General features: G+C 50.2%; 1 protein-coding gene across 3 annotated transcripts; it reads left to right on the top strand.

Moving 5' to 3' along the window:
* The first annotated feature begins 977 nt into the window (after nt 1-977).
* On the top strand, nt 978-21,269 carry pafah1b1a (platelet-activating factor acetylhydrolase 1b, regulatory subunit 1a). Of its 3 annotated transcripts, none has more exons than XM_064300934.1 (11): nt 978-1,163; nt 4,609-4,737; nt 10,738-10,822; nt 11,106-11,180; nt 11,649-11,855; nt 12,286-12,454; nt 15,314-15,416; nt 15,759-15,987; nt 16,394-16,495; nt 17,055-17,211; nt 17,871-21,269. In XM_064300934.1, the coding sequence occupies exons 2-11, from the start codon at nt 4,706-4,708 to the stop codon at nt 17,942-17,944; spliced, it is 1,233 nt and encodes a 410-aa protein (XP_064157004.1). In that variant the 5' UTR covers nt 978-1,163; nt 4,609-4,705; the 3' UTR covers nt 17,945-21,269. The 3 variants fall into 3 exon arrangements, with proteins under 3 accessions (XP_064157004.1, XP_064157006.1, XP_064157005.1); XM_064300936.1 differs by having other exon boundaries at nt 1,032-1,056; XM_064300935.1 differs by lacking the exon at nt 978-1,163 and adding an exon at nt 1,276-1,418.
* The last annotated feature ends 1,199 nt before the right edge of the window (nt 21,270-22,468 follow it).

Here is a 22,468-nt window from a genome sequence, read left to right as displayed (position 1 = left end):
AAGATGAAAGCCTGGTGTGGTGGTTCTTGATGATACAGTACAGCCTGCATACGACTGCGGCATCCTTGACTAAAATAATTAACCTCCGTTGTCTTGGTTAATATACAGCACATAGGTGTTGCTAGCGCTCGCATCCCTGAAAATCGGTTTTCTGCACAAATAAAACTGCCTTGTGTTTCCTCGCGCCTTTGCACTGACAAGCACTTCCCCCTTAGTTGTCTAACTGCTTCGTTAACAGTTGTAACGGTCGCTAATTTTTCCATGATTATTTTACTGGGGCACAGAAACATATTATCGGGCCTGGCAACGCCCCTGATCTAGCAGAAGATACGGCTGTAGTCTTTCTCTTGCCCTAGGTGGGGGGGTGGGGGGGGTTACAGAATATCATAGACGCAATGTCAGGATTTTTTGGTACATCCCCGATTCCCTCCAGACGGATGGTGCCCTAGGCGACAACCCTTGCCACCTGTGCCTAAAACCGGCCCTGCTTAGCTGTATAAATATTAGTGTTCTTTTTTTTTTAAAGAATGCAAGTTGCTTGGGATAAGATCTTCCACATTCATAAAATGCATAACACGTGCTCTTCTCTTTCCCATTGAATACTGCACAGACATCAAAAGCACTGACAGCCAAAGCTCCACTATGCTTGAGCTGTTCCTCATTTAATTCATCACGTTTGAGATGATAGCCATTGTAGCACGGGTTCATATAGATTTTTTATTCTTCTCTATTCAGTTTTCATGAAATAGTGTGCATGTCGGACAGCACCCTCTCGCCAAGCAAGTCCACAATTATTTTGAAAATAAGATTTGTCAGTCTCATAATGCAGCATAATTTTATAAATAACTTTATAAACTTTCATCTCAAATTTTGAGGAGTCAGTCGTTATAATGATGTTTCACGAACTACATAAAGTGCTGCGAGCAAGTGTGCGTGAATACGTTAACGAGGATTTTAAAATCTGTCAGTCTACGACCGCGAAGGTAGGTGTGCGCATGCCCGCATTCAGAAGGCGAATGCGGTACTGAAAACAAGGATCGCTGGAGATACAAGGCGGTGAGCCGGTCAGACCAAACATATTGCTCTGTTGAACGAAACATACATCTCACCCAGTTCAACGTGAGTGTCAGAACAAGCTAATGAAATAGAGGAGACACCATAGGGTAAGACTGGCTTTATTTAACTCCAAGTTGTGGTAATGTAATCTGAGAAAACTGAATGGCAAAAATGACGATGTGGCTGTATTTTGCGTCTCCTTTCGGTGTCTCAAAATGGCCGCCAGGCCGTTGGCGCTGCAGTTTGCTTCTGGGTAACTAGCTAGTTAGCTAGTTGACGTAATTATGTAGCCAGCAAACCACAGCTAACTTATATATCATCAGAAAAACGATCTACCACATTGATGTTATCTTTTTCTACATGTAAGTAGACGCCAGTTAACTCGGATAGGCTTAGACGAACTAGTTAACGCCCAAATCGGTGATCGAACTTAATTGTAGTTAGTTGGCTAGTTAAACTGATCTTATCCTTTTTAAAGTTTACAATCTAGCTGCGCTTGCTAACATTTGGATTAAGTTGTGTTTGAAATAAAGTGTCATGTGGCCGTTTTTTATAATTAAGAAAATGATAAAGAATATCATAAATAGTTAACGTTACCATTGTTGTTAGGTCGCGGATGACCAAATGTAGGTCAGAATTTTTTCAATGCAGTGGTTGAATCTGAGCGCTACCATTGCACCGCTGCAAACTAGCAAGGTTAGACGAGCTAGCTAGTCTAAGTTTGTTGTTTGGCTCGATAAGTTAGCTAGCTAGTTACGCAGCTAGTATAGATAAAGCATTATGAATAGCGGTACAAGGCTGGGGCTTGTCTTCGCACATAGATCTAACAGTTAGCGAGCGACTCAAGTGCCATTTGTGTCTTTGTAGCTAGCTATAATGGCCTAGTCTGACGTTAGTTAATTTGACATTTAAACTAGATAGCTAATCTGTTTGTTTTTGCTAACTGTTAGGCACACTAGCTAACCCGATAGCCGTTGTCCAACGAATGGTACAGTATTTTTATCAAGTTGATAGCTAGACTAGCATCTGTTGACGTTACATGGCAGACCGACAGAATGGTCACCGAGCCAGGTCAACGAATAAACTCAAGAACTAGAGCTAGGTTAAAGTGTAGCTAACAATTAACACAGCAGATCTGGTGGTCTATGATTTGTAACGGCAACGTTAGCTAGACATGCACTTGCCAAGGAACTAGCTTGAACAAAAGCAATTAAATGCAGTTGACTAGCTGTAAAGTAAACCCCGCTGATGCATAGACTAGAATGATTGGTAAACACGTGCTAGCTATCTAGTCAGCTAGCTAATAAAGTAGACTAGTTAACCAGGAGCAGTCCGCAAAAACGGAACATTTAGATGTTTCAAGGTCGGGAAATGACGACGAACGAGCTACACTAGTTGATGGCCAACATAGCTGTTAATATAATAGCGTTTCCGAACAGCTTTCCGTCTTGTCTGTTACATATACCAAGGTTAACAGTAGGTAGTTGTGGCTAAGACTGTCATTGTAACGTTAGCCATCATATTTGTAGCTAATACGGCATTGAACAGAGGATCTATGCCATTAGCATTGCACGTAGGTCAGTGATAAATTGATATGTCAGCGCATCACTGGCGTTGATTAAAGTTGGGGTGGTCATGACGCTATTAACGGTTAAATAACGCCAGTCTAATGTTATTTTATGTAGCAGACTGTTCCTGTAATGTTGATGATCCGGGTCGTTAACGTTAGCTGGCCTAAGATGAAATTTGTTGGCGAGCGAGCTTGTATTTCAATCTTGCATGATTAGAATTGAAATTGCTGTGAAATATGACTTAACATGCTGCTGTCCAAAGCAAATAGTCACAGATAAACGCTCAGCCCCGGTAGCTATGATTATGTTTTAAGTTCACGTGGACTAAATTAAATCTGGTCAACTGTAGCTATTGAATTCGGAAGGTAAAGCTCGCTACCTGACGTTGCCAATTTGCTGGTTGTGGCCGAATGTGTCATTTGGCATTGATTTTGAATATCTATCTTTGTATCTGTCAACTTTTATACCGCATTTAGATATCTAGCTAAGTGAAAGGCGAGTGGAGTCCTGTCATAAGTGTTACTGACCCATGATTCGGTGGTCTATCTGTCTGTCCACCAGCGGAGGAGAAGCAGGCCGTTTAAGGCTGGCAGCCGGCCCCTTCCTCCCCCGCTCGATTTGTTGGTTTGAAAATCGGCATGATCTCATTCAACGGCAATCTTGTGTTATCAGGCGTATGAGGGGTGGGCTGTGTTCACCGATTTCGCGCAGAAACGGTTTCCCTGCCGGTGGGCGTCTTAGCAGAGTCGCAAATCTCCGCGGCCCTTCCCCTACGACACAGCGCCCGCTTTCCTGTTCCTCTCACCGGCCTGTTATTATACCGCTGCTCGCTGATAACGCAGTTAAGCTGAGAGGTGTTTGCTATCGTGGTTTAACTTATTAGCAATCGTCTTTCTGCGCCGCGGAAGAAGAGCGGTACGTCAGTCCATTAGACATGTCTGGCAGCACGGTGGTGATGTCATTTCTCAGAAGGCGGCCGATGTCTGTTGTGCACGCTCTTTATGAAAGCGCGCGGTGTGGTACTGATAAGATGCAGTGCTTTCCGTTATGGCTGTCTCTATGCAGTCCCGGTGTGGGGCCGGTAATGCACCGCGAGCAGTCTGCTGGATTAGCTACTTAAAGCCCCCCGAGTCCTTTTGGGTCTCCTCCACGTGCTGCTCAGTGCTGAGAATCTGTCAGAGGCCATGATGGTTACGGCACTAATTAAGATGAGGTGCGGTGGTACCAATCCGCGGATATGCTTTTACAAAAGAACCTCCTTTAGAAGTCTAATTTGAAATTTGTCCTTGAAGGCCGTTTTAAAGGGTGAAATTTTCAGCTGCGTTTCCCGCAGCGCTCCAAGACCGCAGCCAGCCGATCACCGAGTGTCAGTAAGCAGGGCACGCGGTTCGAACCGACGAAGGACAAATTTAGCGTCCATGACCATCACCTGGAAGCAGGACTGGCCGTGTTCGCACGGCGGCCATGTTACCCTTATGCTACGGTGGAGGAGGGAAGCTCCACCCGGAAGAGCTAAACCCAGTTAGTCGTGCGCGAGATTATCACCTTAAAATGCGGCCCAACGTGGCTCAGAAATTCAGAAATCCATTCAATTCACAGTGCTTTGTCTTTATCGGGAAGCGTTGAAAAGAGATTTTTGTCCGTCTCCCAACGTTTAATCAGTTGCAGCCTGGCACACAACAGTAAGACGTTGTGCTTTCTCAGTGGTTTACCAGCTCTTCCGGGTGGAGCGTGCCATAAACGCAACATGGCCGCCGCGTGAGCGTATGTCCATGGTTTGATTCAAGCAGCTGTACTGGAAGCACCGGCAGGTTTATAGGATTGTGATGCTGAAAGGGGGTTGACCCGTAGGAGCCGCGCCCTTCCAGAGCTGCTCTGCAGGCACGTCTGACGACGGTGGCGAGACCCTCGGACCCGGCGCGGAGGTGGCGAAGCGGTCGGTGTGAAACGGAGCTCTCTCTCTCTCTCCCTCTCCCTGCAGATGAACTGAAGGCCCTGCTGGAGAGACTGCCGCTGGCCTTCGAGGGATCCCGGCGCGAGGACCAGGAACTGACAGCTTCACCTCCACCTGCTGCACCATGGTGCTGTCCCAAAGACAGAGGGACGAGCTGTGAGTCCCGCCCCCATGACCCCGTGACCCCCATGACCACTCCCTGCTTCACTTCTTCAGTGGTGTGGGCTTCAGTGTTGCGACTGGAGTGTGTAATAAGTGGGTGTGGATTTATGAAAACTTCAGTATGATAGACTCTGCTTTGTAAGGTGTCTGGACTGGAGTTAAACCTGCAGACACTGTGGCCTTCCAGGGCTGGAGTTAAACCTGCAGACACTGCGACCCTCCAGGGCTGGAGTTAAGCCTGCAGACACTGTGGCCTTCCAGGGCTGGAGTTAAACCTGCAGACACTGCGACCCTCCAGGGCTGGAGTTAAGCCTGCAGACACTGCGGCCCTCCAGGGCTGGAGTTAAACCTGCAGACACTGCGACCCTCCAGGGCTGGAGTTAAGCCTGCAGACACTGTGGCCCTCCAGGACTGGAGTTGAACCTGCAGATGCTGCGGCCCTCCAGAGTTGGACGCCACTGTCTTTGTCCCTAGTTTTTGTTTGCTGCTCACTACCATTCTCAGCGTGGCTAACTCGGGAAAATGCTTGTGGTGAACAGAATGAAGTGCATTGTTTTGGGAACACCAGCTAACACTAGCCTTGCTGAATGCCCATGGGGGTGAGGCTTTGAGTGGGGCTGACTGGGCGTGTCCCCAGACTCACATTAAACATGTCTGGACAGCGTGGGACCAGAGTCGCCCTTGTTTGAGCAGGGAGAGCAGACACTGGCTGTGCCCACGTGTGGAACTGAAGTCCCTTTGGTATGGTGCTGCACAGGTGCAGGATGTTGTGCTGATGGTGCTGCACAGTTGCTGCATGATGTGGAGATGGTGCTGCAAAGTTGCTGCGTGATGTGGAGATGGTGCTGCAAAGTTGCTGCATGATGTGGAGAGGGTGCTGCACAGTTACTTGCGATGCAGTGATGGTGCTGCACAGTTGCTGGGCGATGCAGTGATGGTGCTGCACAGTTTCTGGGCGATGCAGTGATGGTGCTGCACAGGTGCAGGATGTTGTGCTGATGGTGCTGCACAGTTGCTGCATGATGTGTAGATGGTGCTGCAAAGTTGCATGATGATGCAGTGATGGTGCTGCACAGTTGCTGCACAGTTGCTGCATGATGTGGAGATGGTGCTGCACAGTTGCTCTGCGATGCAGTGATGGTGCTGCACAGTTGCTCTGCGGTGCCGTGATGGTGCTGCACTGTTGCAGGGTGATGCCGTGATGGTGCTGCACAGTTGCATGGTGATGCAGTGATGGTGCTGCACAGTTGCATGGTGATGCAGTGATGGTGCTGCACAGTTGCAGAGTGATGCAGTGATGGTGCTGCACAGTTGCAGTGTGATGCCGTGATGGTGCTGCACAGTTGCAGGTGATGCAGTGATGGTGCTGCACAGTTGCATGGTGATGCAGTGATGGTGCTGCACAGTTGCAGAGTGATGCAGTGATGGTGCTGCACAGTTGCAGTGTGATGCCGTGATGGTGCTGCACAGTTGCAGGGTGATGCAGTGATGGTGCTTCACAGTTGCAGGGTGATGCAGTGATGGTGCTGCACAGTTGCATGGTGATGCAGTGATGGTGCTGCACAGTTGCAGAGTGATGTGGAGATGGTGCTGCATAGTTGCATGGTGATGCAGTGATGGTGCTTCCTGGTTGCAGGGTGATGTGCATCATTGTTGTGTAGATGCACTGTGATTTGCTGATGGTGTTTAAAAGTTGCCGGTGCTGAACTTTGAGGAGGCTCCTCTAATTAAACTCTGATTAACCCCTGTAGTGCTGGAGGGGTGTAGAGGAGTAATCTCGCCGACTGGTACAGCAGGATAACCGTGGAGCCGGAAGAGCTTAATGAACGCAGATTTAATCACGACACAGAACTGAAGCGCACATTTCCAGGATTCTCTTTATCGTGCATTTGAGGGAAATTTATTGCTTACAGTGTTGCGCTCTAAACACCCAGTTAACAATGTGCAGGCTCCATTAACCCTTTGTGGACTGAGTGTGTGTATATTGCAATCCAGGGCGGATTGTAAGAGCCACAGGGCGACGATGAGCTTGCTGAGTGCACATGTGCTCTGGTTGGGTTGTAAAGGGTCAATCCGTAAAGACACTGGCTGTGCTTCAGGTTTGAGCTTGGTCTGAGAGACTTTAGCTGTGCTGCAGGTTTGTGGCTCAGTCTGAGAGACACTGGCTATGCTGCAGGTTTGTGGCTTGGTCTGAGAGACTGACTGTGCTGTAGGTTTGAGCTCGGTCTGAGAGACTGGCTGTGCTGCAGGTTTGAGCTCAGTCTGAGAGACTGGCTGTGCTGCAGGTTTGAGCTCAGTCTGAGAGACTGGCTGTGCTGCAGGTTTGAGCTCGGTCTGAGAGACACTGGCTGTGCTGCAGGTTTGAGCTCAGTCTGAGAGACTGGCTGTGCTGCAGGTTTGAGCTCGGTCTGAGAGACTGGCTGTGCTGCAGGTTTGAGCTCGGTCTGAGAGACACTGCTGTGCTGGCTTTGGCTCGTCTGAGAGACTGGCTGTGCTGCAGGTTTGAGCTCGTCTGAGAGACTGCTGTGCTGCAGGTTTGAGCTCGTCTGAGAGACTGGCTGTGCTGCAGGTTTGAGCTCAGTCTGAGAGACACTGGCTGTGCTGCAGGTTTGAGCTCAGTCTGAGAGACTGGCTGTGCTGCAGGTTTGAGCTCAGTCTGAGAGACTGGCTGTGCTGCAGGTTTGAGCTCAGTCTGAGAGACACTGGCTGTGCTGCAGGTTTGAGCTCAGTCTGAGAGACTGGCTGTGCTGCAGGTTTGAGCTCAGTCTGAGACTCGCTGTGCTGCAGGTTTGAGCTCAGTCTGAGACACTGGCTGTGCTGCAGGTTTGAGCTCAGTCTGAGACACTGGCTGTGCTGCAGGTTCGGCGGTTGCCAGAAATGCGACCATTGTTGTAGTTTCAATGTAGCAACTTGTTAGCAACATACTTTTTTAAAGCACACAACGGCTTCGAAATTCACAGTTGAGACATTAATGGGTATAATTTATCTTGTATTACAAAACGAGAAATGCACTTAGGCGTACGTCAACCACAGGCCTTATTTTCGGCAGAAAATGAAATTTCTATGGGGAAAAAAAGCATAGGAAATCTGCCGAGGGAACCTATGGCAGAAGAAACATCCGAGTTGGCCAACAAAAAGGCGTCATCGCTGTAACACTATATTGTGTGTGGGGAGTGGTGATGGGGTTTTTTTTTTTCATGTGGTTTCTGAAGTTTTTAGGTTCGTTACCACATCAGGTGTGATTGCTGAAAAGAGGTCGAGAAGAAAGTCAGAATCAATGGCGCATGCCTGCACGGGTGGATACCGTGGTGTGTTGGAGGCGAACGCTGTGCGCTGTGTGCTTGTGTAAGCATGGGGAATAGGGCTTTTCTGTCTCTGAGTCCTGCCTGAGTCTACCCACACAGTTCTGAGGGAGCTGTCCCTCTTGTGTGCCTGTGAGTTTGTATCCATGGAAACCAAAACACCGCCATGCTCACTCAGCATCTGTCGGTGTCCGTCTTGTGTTCTCTCCCCTCAAATGTTATTCAGAGGCCGTTTACACAGAGCTCTCTCTGCATCTGCAGTACTGTACAATACACACTACAGAGCTCAACATCTGCAGTACTGTACAATATACACTACTCACAGAGCTCTCTCTGCATCTGCAGTACTGTACAATATACACTACTCACAGAGCTCTCTATATCTGCAGTACTGTACAATACACACTACAGAGCTCAATATCTGCAGTACTGTACAATATACACTACAGAGCTCAATATCTGCAGTACTGTACAATATACACTACCCACAGAGCTCTCTATATCTGCACTACTGTAGAATACACAGTACCCACAGAGCTCTCTATATATCTGCAGTACTGTACAATACACAGTACCCACAGAGCTCTCTATATAGCCTATCTGCAGTACTGTACAATACACAGTACCCACAGAGATCTATACATCTGCAGTACTGTACAATACACAGTACCCACAGAGATCTATACATCTGCAGCACTGTACAATACACACTACCCACAGAGATCTATATATCTGCAGTGCTGTTCAATACACAGTACACACAGAGCCCTTGATGTATCTGCAGTACTGTACAATATATACGATATACAACTTTGGTTAGTCATGGTGCACGAGTGGTTTTTGTTTGATTTGAAATGGTGCAGCAGTGGTTTTCTTTGGTTACTGACTACGCAGATATGGTTTTGCTTGGTTATATGTGGTACGGGTGTGGTTATGCTTGGTTACTCATGGTGCGGGTGTGGTTATGCTTGGTTACTCACGGTACGGGTGTGGTTACGCTTGGTTACTCGCGGTACGGGTGTGGTTATGCTTGGTTACTCGCGGTACGGGTGTGGTTATGCTTGGTTACTCACGGTACGGGTGTGGTTATGTTTGGTTACTCACGGTAGGGGTGTGGTTACGCTTGGTTACTTGTGGTACGGGTGTGGTTATGCTTGGTTACTCATGGTGTGGGTGTGGTTATGCTTGGTTACTCGCTGTATGGGTGTGGTTATGCTTGGTTACTCATGGTGTGGGTGTGGTTATGCTTGGTTACTTGCGGTACGGGTGTGGTTATGCTTGGTTACTCACGGTATGGGTGTGGTTATGCTTGGTTACTCGCTGTATGGGTGTGGTTATGCTTGGTTACTCGCGGTACGGGTGTGGTTATGCTTGGTTACTCGCGGTACGGGTGTGGTTATGCTTGGTTACTCGCGGTACGGGTGTGGTTATGCTTGGTTACTCGCGGTACGGGTGTGGTTATGCTTGGTTACTCGCGGTACGGGTGTGGTTATGCTTGGTTACTCGCGGTACGGGTGAGACTCTCTGGTTACTCGCGGTACGGGTGTGGTTATGCTTGGTTACTCGCGGTAGGGGTGTGGTTACGCTTGGTTACTCCGGTACGGGTGTGGTTATGCTTGGTTACTCGCGGTACGGGTGTGGTTATGCTTGGTTACTCACGGTACGGGTGCAGTTATGCTTGGTTACTCGCGGTACGGGTGTGGTTATGCTTGGTTACTCACGGTACGGGTGTGGTTATGCTTGGTTTTATGTGGTACGTGTTGTTTTGCTTGGTTACTCACGGTACGGGTGTGGTTATGCTTGGTTACTCACGGTACGGGTGTGGTTATGCTTGGTTACTCGCGGTACGGGTGTGGTTATGCTTGGTTACTCACGGTACGGTGTGGTATGCTCTTGGTTACTCGCTGGTACGGGTGTGGTTATGCTTGGTTACTCACGGTGGGTTGTTACGGGTGTGGTTATGCTTGGTTACATCGGTAGGGTGTGGTTATGCTTGGTTACTCGCGGTAGGGTGTGGTTATGCTTGGTTACTGCGGTACGGGTGTGGTTATGCTTGGTTACTCACGGTAGGGTGTGGTTATGCTTGGTTACTCACGGTACGGGTGTGGTTATGTTTGTGGTTACTCTCGGTACGGGGTGTGGTTATGCTTGGTTACTCACGGTACGGGTGTGGTTATGCTTGGTTACTCCGGTACGGGTGTGGTTATGCTTGGTTACTCACGGTAGGGTGTGGTTATGCTTGGTTACTCGCGGTAGGGTGTGGTTATGCTTGGTTACTCGCGGTACGGGTGTGGTTATGCTTGGTTACTCGCGGTACGGGTGTGGTTATGCTTGGTTACTCGCGGTATGGGTGTGGTTATGCTTGGTTACTCGCGGTATGGGTGTGGTTATGCTTGGTTACTCACGGTACGGGTGTGGTTATGCTTGGTTACTCGCGGTACGGGTGTGGTTATGCTTGGTTACTCGCGGTACGGGTGTGGTTATGCTTGGTTACTCACGGTACGGGTGTGGTTATGCTTGGTTACTCGCGGTACGGGTGTGACTCTGTTTACTCGCGGCGTGTGTGGTTGTGTTCAGCTGTGAGCAGCGCGAGTACGTTAGCGCTGCAGTAGTCTCGGGCTGCTGCTCTCTCTGGCGCACGTGTAATCGGCCTCTCGGATCAGGAAGCAATTTACTCCCTTTTGTCTCCCAGGAACCGAGCGATAGCGGACTATCTCCGCTCCAATGGCTACGAAGAGGCTTACTCCGTCTTTAAGAAGGAGTCCGAGATGGATATGGTAAGTTCCTGTAGATCCCGGGGCATTGTGCCATGGCTGTGCCAGACAGATACGGAACAATGTGGAGACATGGTGCCCGTCTGTGTGATGAATCTGTGCTGAGCGGTCCAGACAAAGGGCTAGCTTAGCACAGAGCATCCACGACCACCTGTATCTGTCTTTGTTGGCTCCTGGCTGTCCTCTGGACGGGAGGTGTGTGTGTGCGTACTTTGCGTGTGTCTTGATTTTTTTGACGTCTGCATTTGTCGTCCTTCTCATTGCTTCTCTTCGGCTTTCCCTCCAGAACGAAGAGCTGGATAAGAAATATGCCGGACTTTTAGAGAAGAAATGGACCTCTGTCATCAGGCTACAGAAGAAGGTGTGGAGCGTGTACGCTTTAACTCCCATCCCAAAGGGTGCTCTGTTGTGTAGGGTGTGTGTAGGAGGTGGGGTGTTGAGGGGGTGTGGGTGTGTGTAGGGGTGTGGTGTGTAGGAGGTGGGTGTGTGAGGGGGTGCGGGTATGTGTAGGGGGTGTAGGTGTGTGTAGGGGTGTGCGTGTGTGTGGTGTGTAGGGGTACAGGGTGTGTGTAGGGGGTGTGGCGTGTGTTTAGGCAGTGTAGGGTGTGTGTAGGGGGTGTGGCGTGTGTTTAGGCGTGTAGGTGGTGTAGGGGGTACGGGTTGTAGGGGTGTGGCGTGTGTTGGCAGTAGGGGTGGTAGGGTGTGCGTGTGTTTAGGCAGTGTGGGTGTGTGGTGTGCGGGTTAGGCAGTGTAGGGTGTGTGTAGGGGGTGTAGGGTGTGCGTGCTTTTGGCCTGTCTTGAAGTGGCCCTTGTTTTCCGCATTCTCAAGGTGATGGAATTGGAATCCAAGCTGAATGAAGCGAAAGAGGAGATCACTCTGGGCGGGCCCATCACGCAGAAGCGGGACCCCAAGGAGTGGATCCCGCGCCCCCCAGAGAAGTACGCTCTGAGCGGCCACCGCAGCCCCGTCACCCGGGTCATCTTCCACCCCGTCTTCAGCGTCATGGTGTCTGCCTCCGAGGATGCCACCATCAAGGTAGGCCTCTGTCTGTCTGTCTCTCTCTGTCTGTCTCTCTCTGTCTGCCTGTTTGTCTTTGTCTGTCTGTCTCTCTCTGTCTGTCTCTCTCTCTGTCTGTCTGTCTCTCTCTCTCTCTGTCTGCCTGTTTGTCTCTGTCTGTCTGTCTCTGTCTGTCTTCTTTTCTTCTTCTCTTCTGTCTTCTGCTGTTGTCTTCTCTGTCTGTCTGCTCTCTCTGCCTCTTGTCTTCTCGTTTGTCTCTCTTTCTCTGTGTCTGCCTGTCTGTGTGTATGATTCTGTTTCATGCCTGCTGTATCTGTTTAGTGCTCTCTCTGTGTGTGAGAGTGTGTGAGGAGTGGAGAGGAGTATATATTTGGTCTGATGGAAGAGGGTGTGGTATTGGGTTGCGGTGGAGCTGCAGTGTGAACTCCTCCCCCCCCTCCCTCCCCAGGTGTGGGACTATGAGACGGGGGACTTTGAGCGCACGCTGAAGGGACACACGGACTCTGTGCAGGACATCTCCTTTGACCAGACCGGGAAGCTGCTGGCCTCCTGCTCCGCCGACATGACCATCAAACTCTGGGACTTCCAGGGCTTCGAGTGCATCAGGACCATGCATGGTGAGGGGGGGACATCGGGACCATGCATGGTGAGGGGGGGGGCATCAGGGGGGCATCAGGACCATGCATGGTGAGGGGGGGCATCAGGGGGCATCAGGACCAGCATGTGAGGGGCTGGGGCATCGGGGGCATCAGGCCATCGTAGAGGGTGCTGCATGGTGAGGGGTAGTAGACCTGTGTGGTCTGCACATGGCTAGGGAGAGACCGTGTTCTGAGCTCTCTCTCTGTTTCTCTCTTTCTCTCTCGCTCTCTCACTCACACACTCTGTGTGTGTTCGTGTGTCTCTCTCAATTCATTATGCTTTATAGGAGTGAATACATATGCCATAAATATTGCCAAAGCGGACAGCGTGTGCATGTGTCTCTCCATCTCTGTTCTTTCTCTCTTTTCTCTCACTCCTGCCTCCTCTCCCCTCTCCTGGATTTGTATTGTGTGAATTGAAGAGCGGTGTAATTATCCTGGCCAGGTCTGAATGTGGGGTCTGCTCTTTGGTAATCTTCCTGTTCAGCTGCGTAAGGATGGCTGCCTGTGTAATTATCTTTTCACATAACAAAGCCACCCCCTGGCTAATTGGTTATCTCCCTCTGTTTAAGTCCCTAATTTGCAGAACCCCCCTTTACCACAGCTTTCCTACGGCATGGAGGGGGGGGGGGGGTGTCATTCAGCTCAAGTTCTTTGTATCCTCTGCTCTGCTGGTGTCTAGTCAAACTACACTGAAGCAGACTTCCAACCCAGCCTGCTGTGTTTGGGTTAATGGAGCTGAAGCTCAGTGCTAACTGGCCTACTGTGTTTGGGCTAATGGAGCTGAAGCTCAGTGATAACTGGCCTGCTGTGTTTGGGCTAATGGAGCTGAAGCTCAGTGCTAACTGGCCTGCTGTGTTTGGGTTAATGGAGCTGAAGCTCAGTGCTAACTGGCCTGCTGTGTTTGGGTTAATGGAGCTGAATCACAGTGCTAACTGGCCTGCTGGGTTTGGGTTAATGGAGCTGAAGCTCAGTGCTAACTGGCCTGCTGGGTTTGAGTTAATGGAGCTGAAGCTCAGTGCTAACCAGAGGTGGACAATCCAGGTTCAGAAAGTAAAAGTTCATCCCGGGATTTCGTTCCAGTCACCTGGATTTGCTAATGAGCACCATTCTTCTGCCAGGAGGTAGAACTAAATCAGCTGGCTGAGTTCAGGGGTAGATGAAATACATGGCAGGACTTTTACTTTCTGATCCCTGGAATGTCCACCTCTGGTGATAACTGGCCTGCTGTGTTTGGGTTAATGGAGCTGAAGCTCAGTGCTAACTGGCCTGCTGTGTTTTGGTTGATGGTGCTGAATCACAGTGCTAACTGGCCTGCTGTGTTTGGGTTAATGGTGCTGAATCACAGTGCTAACTGGCCTGCTGTTTTTGGGTTAATGGAGCTGAACTGGCCTTCTGTGTTTGGGCTAATGGAGCTGAATCACAGTGCTAACTGGCCTGCTGTGTTTGGGTTAATGGAGCTGAAGCTCAGTGCTAACTGGCCTGCTGTGTTTGGGTTAATGGAGCTGAAGCTCAGTGCTAACTGGCCTGCTGTGTTTGGGTTAATGGTGCTGAATCAGTGCTAACTGGCCTGCTGTGTTTGGGTTAATGGTGCTGAATCACAGTGCTAACTGGCCTGCTGTGTTTGGGTTAATGGAGCTGAAGCTCAGTGCTAACTGGCCTGCTGTGTTTGGGTTAATGGAGCTGAAGCTCAGTGCTAACTGGCCTGCTGTGTTTTGGTTAATGGTGCTGAATCACAGTGCTAACTGGCCTGCTTTGTTTGGGTTAATGGTGCTGAAGCTCAGTGTTAACTGGCCTGCTGTGTTTGGGTTAATGGAGCTGAAGCTCAGTGCTAACTGGCCTGCTGTGTTTGGGTTAATGGAGCTGAAGCACAGTGCTAACTGGCCTGCTGTGTTTGGGTTAATGGAGCTGAAGCACAGTGCTAACTGGCCTGCTGTGTTTGGGTTAATGGAGCTGAAGCTCAGTGCTAACTGGCCTGCTGTGTTTTGGTTAATGGTGCTGAATCACAGTGCTAACTGGCCTGCTGTGTTTGGGTTAATGGTGCTGAATCACAGTGCTAACTGGCCTGCTGTGTTTGGGTTAATGGAGCTGAACTGGCCTTCTGTGTTTGGGCTAATGGAGCTGAATCACAGTGCTAACTGGCCTGCTGTGTTTGGGTTAATGGTGCTGAAGCTCAGTGTTAACTGGCCTGCTGTGTTTGGGTTAATGGTGCTGAAGCTCAGTGCTAACGAGCCTTCTGTGTTTGGGTTAATGGAGCTGAAGCTCAGTGCTAACTGGCCTGCTGTGTTTGGGTTAATGGAGCTGAAGCACAGTGCTAACTGGCCTGCTGTGTTTGGGTTACTGGAGCTGAAGCTCAGTGCTATCTGGTCTTCTGTGTTTGGGTTAATGGAGCTGAAGCTCAGTGCTAACTGGTCTGCTGTGTTTGGGTTAATGGAGCTGAAGCTCAGTGCTAACTGGCCTGCTGTGTTTGGGTTAATGGAGCTGAATCACAGTGCTAACTGGCCTTCTGTGTTTGGGTTAATGGTGCTGAATCACAGTGCTAACTGGCCTGCTGTGTTTGGGTTAATAGATCTGAAGCTCAGTGCTAACTGGCCTGCTGTCTTTGGGTTAATGGATCTGAAGCTCAGTGCTAACTGGCCTGCTGTGTTTGGGTTAATGGAGCTGAAGCTCAGTGCTAACTGGCCTGCTGTGTTTGGGTTAATGGAACTGAAGCTCAGTGCTAACTGGCCTGCTGTGTTTGGGTTAATGGAGCTGAATCTCAGTGCTAACTGGCCTGCTGTGTTTGGGTTAATGGAGCTGAAGCTCAGTGCTAACTGGCCTGCTGTGTTTGACTTCTAGGACATGACCACAATGTGTCGTCTGTAGCCATCATGCCCAACGGAGACCATATAGTGTCGGCCTCCAGGGACAAAACCATTAAGATGTGGGAGGTAGCAACGGGGTGAGTACACTCACTGTGTCCGAGTCAAAGACCTATCAGAGCGTCCGTTACTGGAGTGTTAATGTTGTTTAGCTTATGAGCAAAGTGCTGATTCATTAGGCTACATGTAGACTGTCTTTCACCTATATTTACTTCCTGAAATCTGTAAACACTTCTTCAGACAAACACTCGACTTCCTTTAAATATCTGCTCTAGGATTGTCTGGGGAGAAGACTGTAGATTGTGTGTTAGCACAGATAGCAGAGCTTTAGCTAAAGGGATAGCTTACTAGCACATAGAGGGTGGCTTCAGCAGGGCTGTGATTGGCTGTGTGGTGAGGCCTGGCTCTGGGTTCCCCTGCAGGTACTGCGTGAAGACGTTCACGGGGCACCGGGAGTGGGTGCGCATGGTGAGGCCCAATCAGGATGGCTCGCTGCTGGCCAGCAGCTCCAACGACCAGACGGTGCGGGTGTGGGCGGTGGCCTCCAAGGAGTGCAAGGCGGAGCTGCGGGAGCACGAGCACGTGGTGGAGTGCATCTGCTGGGCCCCCGAGAGCGCCCACCCCACCATCCTGGAGGCCACGGGGTCAGAGGTCAGCCTCGCCCACACACACACTCACACACACACACACTGAGCCTACTCCTCCATCCTGGAGGCCACGGGGTCAGAGGTCAGCCTCGCCCACACACACACTCACACACACACACACACTGAGCCTACTCCTCCATCCTGGAGGCCACGGGGTCAGAGGTCAGCCTCGCCCACACACGCTCACACACACACACACTGAGTCTACTCCACCATCCTGGAGGCCACGGGGTCAGAGGTCAGCCCCGCCCCCTCACACTGTAAACTCACACACATTCTCACACGCACACACACACACACACACACACTCACGCGCGCACACACACTCACACACTCATGCACGCGCACACACACACACACACACATACACACACAGGTTAATGCGGGCTGTCTGCTCCCTCCCTCCCCAGGTGAAGAAGAGTGGGAAGCCGGGCCCCTTCCTCCTGTCAGGATCCAGAGACAAAACCATCAAGATGTGGGATGTGAGCACGGGCATGTGCCTTATGACTTTGGTGAGTCTGTTAGATCTGGAGCGTGTGTGTGTGTGTGTGTGTGTGTGTGTGTAAGAGTGAGTGTGTGTGTGTGTGTGTGTGTAAGAGTGAGTGTGTGTGTGTGTGTGTGTGTGCGTGAGCACTGTGCAGTTGTAATGCGTGTGCTGTGTGTGTGTGTGAGCACTGTGCAGTTGTAAAGCGCATGCTGTGTGTGTGTGAGCACTGTGCAGTTGTAATGTGTGTGCTGTGTGTGTGTGAGCACTGTGCAGTTGTTTTTAATGCGTGCTGTTGTGTGTGTTGGTACTGTGCTTATGCTACGTGTGTGTGCGACACTGTGCAGTTGTAATGCTGTGCTGTGTGTGTGAGCACTGTGCAGTTGTAAGTGCGTGTGAATGCAGTTGTTGCTGTGTTGTGTGTGTGAAGCGTGCGTTATGCGTGTGCTGTGTAGCTGTGATAATGCGCGGTGCGGGTGTGTGTGTGAACACTGTGCAGTTGTAATGCGTGTGCGGTGTGTGTGTGAGCACTGTGCAGTTGTAATGCGCATGCTGTGTGTAATGAGCACGCTGTGTGTGCTCCTCAGGTCGGCCATGATAACTGGGTGCGGGGTGTGCAGGTTCACCCTGGCGGCCGCTTGGTGCTGAGCTGTGCTGATGACAAGACTTTACGCATCTGGGACTACAAGAACAAGCGCTGCATGAAGACCTTGTGTGCCCACGAGCATTTCGTCACCTCTCTGGGTAAGAGTGACCACAGCTACCCTGGTTTGTCTGTGCTGCGGGCACTGACTGCTCCTGCCTGTCTGTGCTGCGGGTACTGACTGCTCCAGCCTGTCTGTGCTGCGGGTACTGACTGCTCCAGCCTGTCTGTGCTGCGGGTACTGACTGCTCCTGCCTGTCTGTGCTGCGGGCACTGATTGCTCCAGCCTATCTGTGCTGCGGGCACTGACTGCTCCTGCCTGTCTGTGCTGCGGGCACTGACTGCTCCAGCCTGTCTGTGCTGCGGGCACTGACTGCTCCTGCCTGTCTGTGCTGCGGGCACTGACTGCTCCAGCCTGTCTGTGCTGCGGGCACCGACTGCTCCAGCCTGTCTGTGCTGCGGGCACCGACTGCTCCTGCCTGTCTGTGCTGCGGGCACCGACTGTTCCAGCATGTCTGTGCTGCGGGCACCGACTGTTCCAGCATGTCTGTGCTGCGGGCACTGACTGCTCCAGCCTGTCTGTGCTGCGGGCACTGACTGCTCCAGCCTGTCTCTGCTGCCGGCACTGACTGCTCCAGCCTGTCTCTGCTGCGGGCACTGACTGCTCCAGTCTGTCTGTGCTGCCGGTACTGACTGCTCCGGCTTGTCTGTGTAATATTAAAATATAAGTTTGAGGCACTCACCGAGTTTCTCTCCACAGATTTCCACAGGTCAGCGCCGTACGTCGTCACTGGCAGCGTAGATCAGACTGTAAAAGTGTGGGAATGCCGCTGATCGTCTCTGCCAGGCCACGCCCACGCCCCGCCCCGCCGGATGCCCTCAGTCCCCCCATGGTTACGCCCATCGATCTCTGTTTAAAATAACTATCGTCCTTTTATGTAAATTATTCTCGATGTAGATTGAGCTATTAAATGTTACACGGAAAAAAAAAGTATTCTTGCATGGTGAATCCAAAATTGTATACTGTAAAACTGACATAAACTTTGTCTAGGAGTACCATAGGTTTAACCAGCCTGAGCACCCGCGGCCCTGGAGCGGTGACACTGATACTGGCGATTAACGCCGGGCACTAAACTTATAACTTGATGACCGTGTCCTTTCTCACGTGTTCCATTTGCTCTGTATATATATATATTTTTTAATTTAGGATTTTTTTTTCTTTCTCTTGATTGTGGTTGTCTGTGATGCGCCCCTGTTGTGGGACGGGAGCAGGGAGGGGGGAGGGGGGAGGGGGAGGGGGGTGTGTGGGCTTGCTGGGGCACCCGCTCACACTTCCCTCACGTTCCATCCAGACCAGCGGCACAGGCTTTCTTTCGTTGTCATGGTGAACGTCTCACAGATTCGAACCTGACGGAGGTGGGTCAGAAACTGCAGCGCGAAATAATTAGGGGGTTATTGGGAAGGAGAGGGGGCGGGGTGGGGCGGTTGTCCAGTTTGGCTCGTTTTAGGCCACAAAGGACGTTTGAAAAGGCGCCCCGTGTCTTTTGCACGCACGGAGTACAGGCAGCGCTGTGGCTCCGCCTGCTGCTGTAGTTGGGCGGGCTGTGGGAGGGGCCTGGCACAATGTGGGCGGAGTTACTTGCGTAGTATGACGCGGTTGTGGAGCCTTGCCCCTCCGCAGCTATTTGGCAAAAGGATACGAGAGGGTTCCCGAAAATAAGACTCCCATTTTTAGAAAATACAGAAGCAAGAAGTGTGACTGCTGGAGCACACAAATAGGAAGGGAATTTACCGTATTACTTCTAATAATCAGTCCCTCACCTCTGAGGCTCCTGCTGCTGGGCGGTTTTTGTTTGTTGGTGGAGCTATTAGCATACGTGTAAATCTTTGTGTCCATAGGGCATTCAGCTGCATAAATGTTTGTGGCTCACTGCTGTCTTCGGAGAGCAGTTGGCAGATGATACAAATGTACATTCCATTATGTGACGTGGCTTCGCTAAGCTAGCTCGCTGGCCTTTACTGGCCTGTATGAGATAAGGTTGCTCGCTGTGGTTTAGTGAGCCTGGTTATGCTAAATTAGCTTGCTCTGGATTACCAAGCCTAATCACGCCGAGCTTTGCTGGAGTTAACTGGACTAAGCTAGCTTGCCGGGGTTTACCAGCCTATGAGCGCTAAGCTAGTTTGCCAGGGTTTACCGGCTTATAAGCGTTAAACTAGCTTGCCGGGGTTTACTGGCCTAGAAGCGCTAAGCGAGCTTGCTGGGGTTTACCAGCATACAAGTGTGAAACTAGATTGCCGGGGTTTTCCTGGCCTTCAAGCGCTAAGCTAGCTTGCCAGGGTTTAACGGTCTACAAGCGCTAAGCTAGCTTGCCAGGGTTTAACGGCCTACAAGCGCTAAGCTAGCTTGCCAGGGTTTATACGGCCTATAAGCGCTAAGCTAGCTTGCTGGGGTTTACTGGCCTAGAAGCGCTAAGCTAGCTTGCCAGGGTTTAACGGCCTACAAGCGCTAAGCTAGCTTGCCAGGGTTTATACGGCCTATAAGCGCTAAGCTAGCTTGCCAGGGTTTATACGGCCTATAAGCACTAAGCTAGTTTACGGGGGTTTACCAGCCTACACACGTTAAGCTAGCTTGCTAGTGTTGCCTGGCGTACACGCTGTATCTCCCAGCTACATTGAGGGAGAGGTGAGAGAGCGTTGATTCTGTCTTTCTGCACGTTGCTGTCTTTTATGGGTACAGTGGCTATAGATATTAAGTGCATAGCAGGCTAGATGGCTGGATATATCTTGCTTTAGAGATTCTGCCTGTGTAACAATACCAAAATGTGTGCTTGACTGCATTGTCTATTTAAGGGCAGTGTTTATTAGAAGCAATACGGTACTCAAAGCCTGACCAAGTGACTAGCACCATTTCCGCAAGCGTAAATTTAGCTTGATTCTGAATTTTGAAAAATGGTTAATGAAATAAGTTGTATGTGCATAAAAATCTAAACTAGTCGACCAATTGCTGGACCTTACGAGTTTTTTTGTCGAGCAAAAAGTTTGCGAGAATGCAAGAGGTGCATTATTGCTCATGGAAGTGATGTAACTGGCAGTGGCAGCTTGTGCTATCGTGTGAGGCTTGCTCTAATTGTGATTAAGCCCGTTTAGAAACTGTGGTCTCTGTGGACTGTAAGCGATCAGTGAATTAGCCGTGGCATTCTTATCCAAATGCTGCTTTAGAATGGGCGCCAGTGTCCGAACTCAGCTGTGCTTCTGTCCTCTTTACAACTCTAAAGATGCTCGGTCATGCGTGTGCACGTGCAGCCCCGCCCTCTCTGACGTGTTACCGCCGTCCGATTGGTGGATGGTCCTCGGATTTGTTGAAGGTAGCGAATAGGGGGATTTGTTGGAGAGCAGCCTCCCCCGCAGGGCTGCAGTGAGCGGTCTCTGGTCCAGAGAAAATGAACGTGTAGCCTTTTCGTTTTAATGAGTGTAATTATGAGCAGCGCGCGACCATGGACCAGCACAGGGGAGCCAGCTCCACCTGCAGACGAAGCAGGGCCTTTACCTATGAATCCCTCCTCATCTGAGGCACGTAGGTAGTTACCCAGTGGTTGGGAAGAGGTGGGTGGATGGATATTGAAGAGTTGGGTGTGGAAGTGGAAGAGGTGAGTGTGTGGGTGTTGAAGAGGAAGAGGTGGGTGGGTTGGTGTTGAAGAGCAGGAGGTAGTCTGGGGAGGGTGTAGTGAGCAGGAGAGTTCCCTCTCCGTGGGGCGATGCTGTCCCATGTTACCCAGAGTTCATTTTGTCCGTAACTGCACCTGTCCTTCATATACCCCAAACCACAGTCACATGACGGAGCCGAGATTATAGGCTTCCCTCTCACCTGCTTGGAGGCGGAGCTTCCTCCATCACCTGGTTACACACATAGGAATCTAGGTCTTTACCCCAGTGTGAATCCCTGGCCTGTACTGCAGGGGAGACAGACAGACAGTCACTGTGCTGCCGGCACGTCTGTCTGTCTGTCTGTCCGTGCTCTCCTATGTAAAGACTGAACTTCTGACTCGCTGCTCCTGTGGGATTTTCACGTCACACTGTCTCAATGTCCACACAGCAACTTGTTAACAGTATGTATGGATGTCATTGTTTGCAACATAATTAAAAAATTCATCTGTAAAAATGCCTCCTTTTCTCCTTTTGTTGGTTTGGTCAGATTTGGATAAAACCTGATGTCCTGCTGTGGAGGTGATTTGAAGTGAGGGTTCAAATGCAGGCAAATAATGTGTTTAAAAAAAGTACTGACCTGTGCATCACTAGTTGCATGCATCCATTACCAAAACCGTTTCTAAAAGCAAAACACAAACTCATCAGACACAAGCATGACAAAACAATATAGATCAATGATCCTGCTTGCACTATCTGTGAGCATATCACACTGGGTTAACCTTTGTATCTGGTTGGGCGCTGACCCATAGGTATCAAGATCTTTAGTCCGCACCAAAGACACCAACTTGTTTCCCATGACTTTGGCTTTCCAACAATACAAAACATGGTTACACTGTATTATGGAGAACCTAAGGTTCACATAATGCTGATGTGGGATGTTTTGCAACTGAGCACTGTCCCTTTATCAGACCTGCTGACTCCCTGTCAGCACAGTAAACGGTCTGTTTTACTTTGGTTGTCTGATAGGAGGCAGACTTCTGTAAATCACCCTACAAAACGATCTCACTGCCCATGTTTTACCCAGAGGACTCAGGACTGTACTGCAGTTCTTATCAGAGCAGATGACTGTACTACAGTTAGTGCTGATAGAGCAGATGACTGTACTGTAGTTTGTGTTGACAAAACAGGACTGTACTGTAGTTTGTGCTGATCAGGGCAGGGGACTGTATTGTAGTTTGTGCTGATAGAGCAGAGGACTGTACTGCAGTTTGTGCTGATAGAGCAGAGGACTGTACTGTAGTTTGTGTTGACAAAACAGAGGACTGTACTGTAGTTTGTGCTGATCAGGGCAGGGGACTGTATTGTAGTTTGTGCTGATAGAGCAGAGGACTGTACTGCAGTTTGTGCTGATAGAGCAGAGGACTGTACTGCAGTTTGTGCTGATAGAGCAGAGGACTGTACTGCAGTTTGTGCTGATAGAGCAGAGGACTGTACTGTAGTTTGTGCTGATCAGGGCAGAGGACTGTACTGCAGTTTGTGCTGATAGAGCAGAGGACTGTACTGCAGTTTGTGCTGATAGAGCAGAGGACTGTACTGCAGTTTGTGCTGATAGAGCAGAGGACTGTACTGCAGTTTGCGCTGATAGAGCAGGGGACTGTACTGCAGTTTGTACTGATAGAGCAGAGGACTGTACTGCAGTTTGTACTGATAGAG

Source organism: Anguilla rostrata, chromosome 12 (assembly GCF_018555375.3).
Source record: "Anguilla rostrata isolate EN2019 chromosome 12, ASM1855537v3, whole genome shotgun sequence".
Lineage (NCBI taxonomy): Eukaryota > Metazoa > Chordata > Actinopteri > Anguilliformes > Anguillidae > Anguilla > Anguilla rostrata.
The sequence above is the reverse complement of the archived record's forward strand: the minus strand, read 5'-3'. Positions and strand labels throughout refer to the sequence as shown.

Excerpts from the sequence above, each read along its gene's own strand:
- pafah1b1a (XM_064300934.1), top strand. The coding sequence starts at position 4,706 with ATGGTGCTGTCCCAAAGACAGAGGGACGAGCT. Across the intron at positions 11,181-11,648 it reads TCATCAGGCTACAGAAGAAG|GTGATGGAATTGGAATCCAA; the intron begins GTGTGGAGCGTG and ends CGCATTCTCAAG. Across the intron at positions 17,212-17,870 it reads GCATTTCGTCACCTCTCTGG|ATTTCCACAGGTCAGCGCCG; the intron begins GTAAGAGTGACC and ends TTCTCTCCACAG.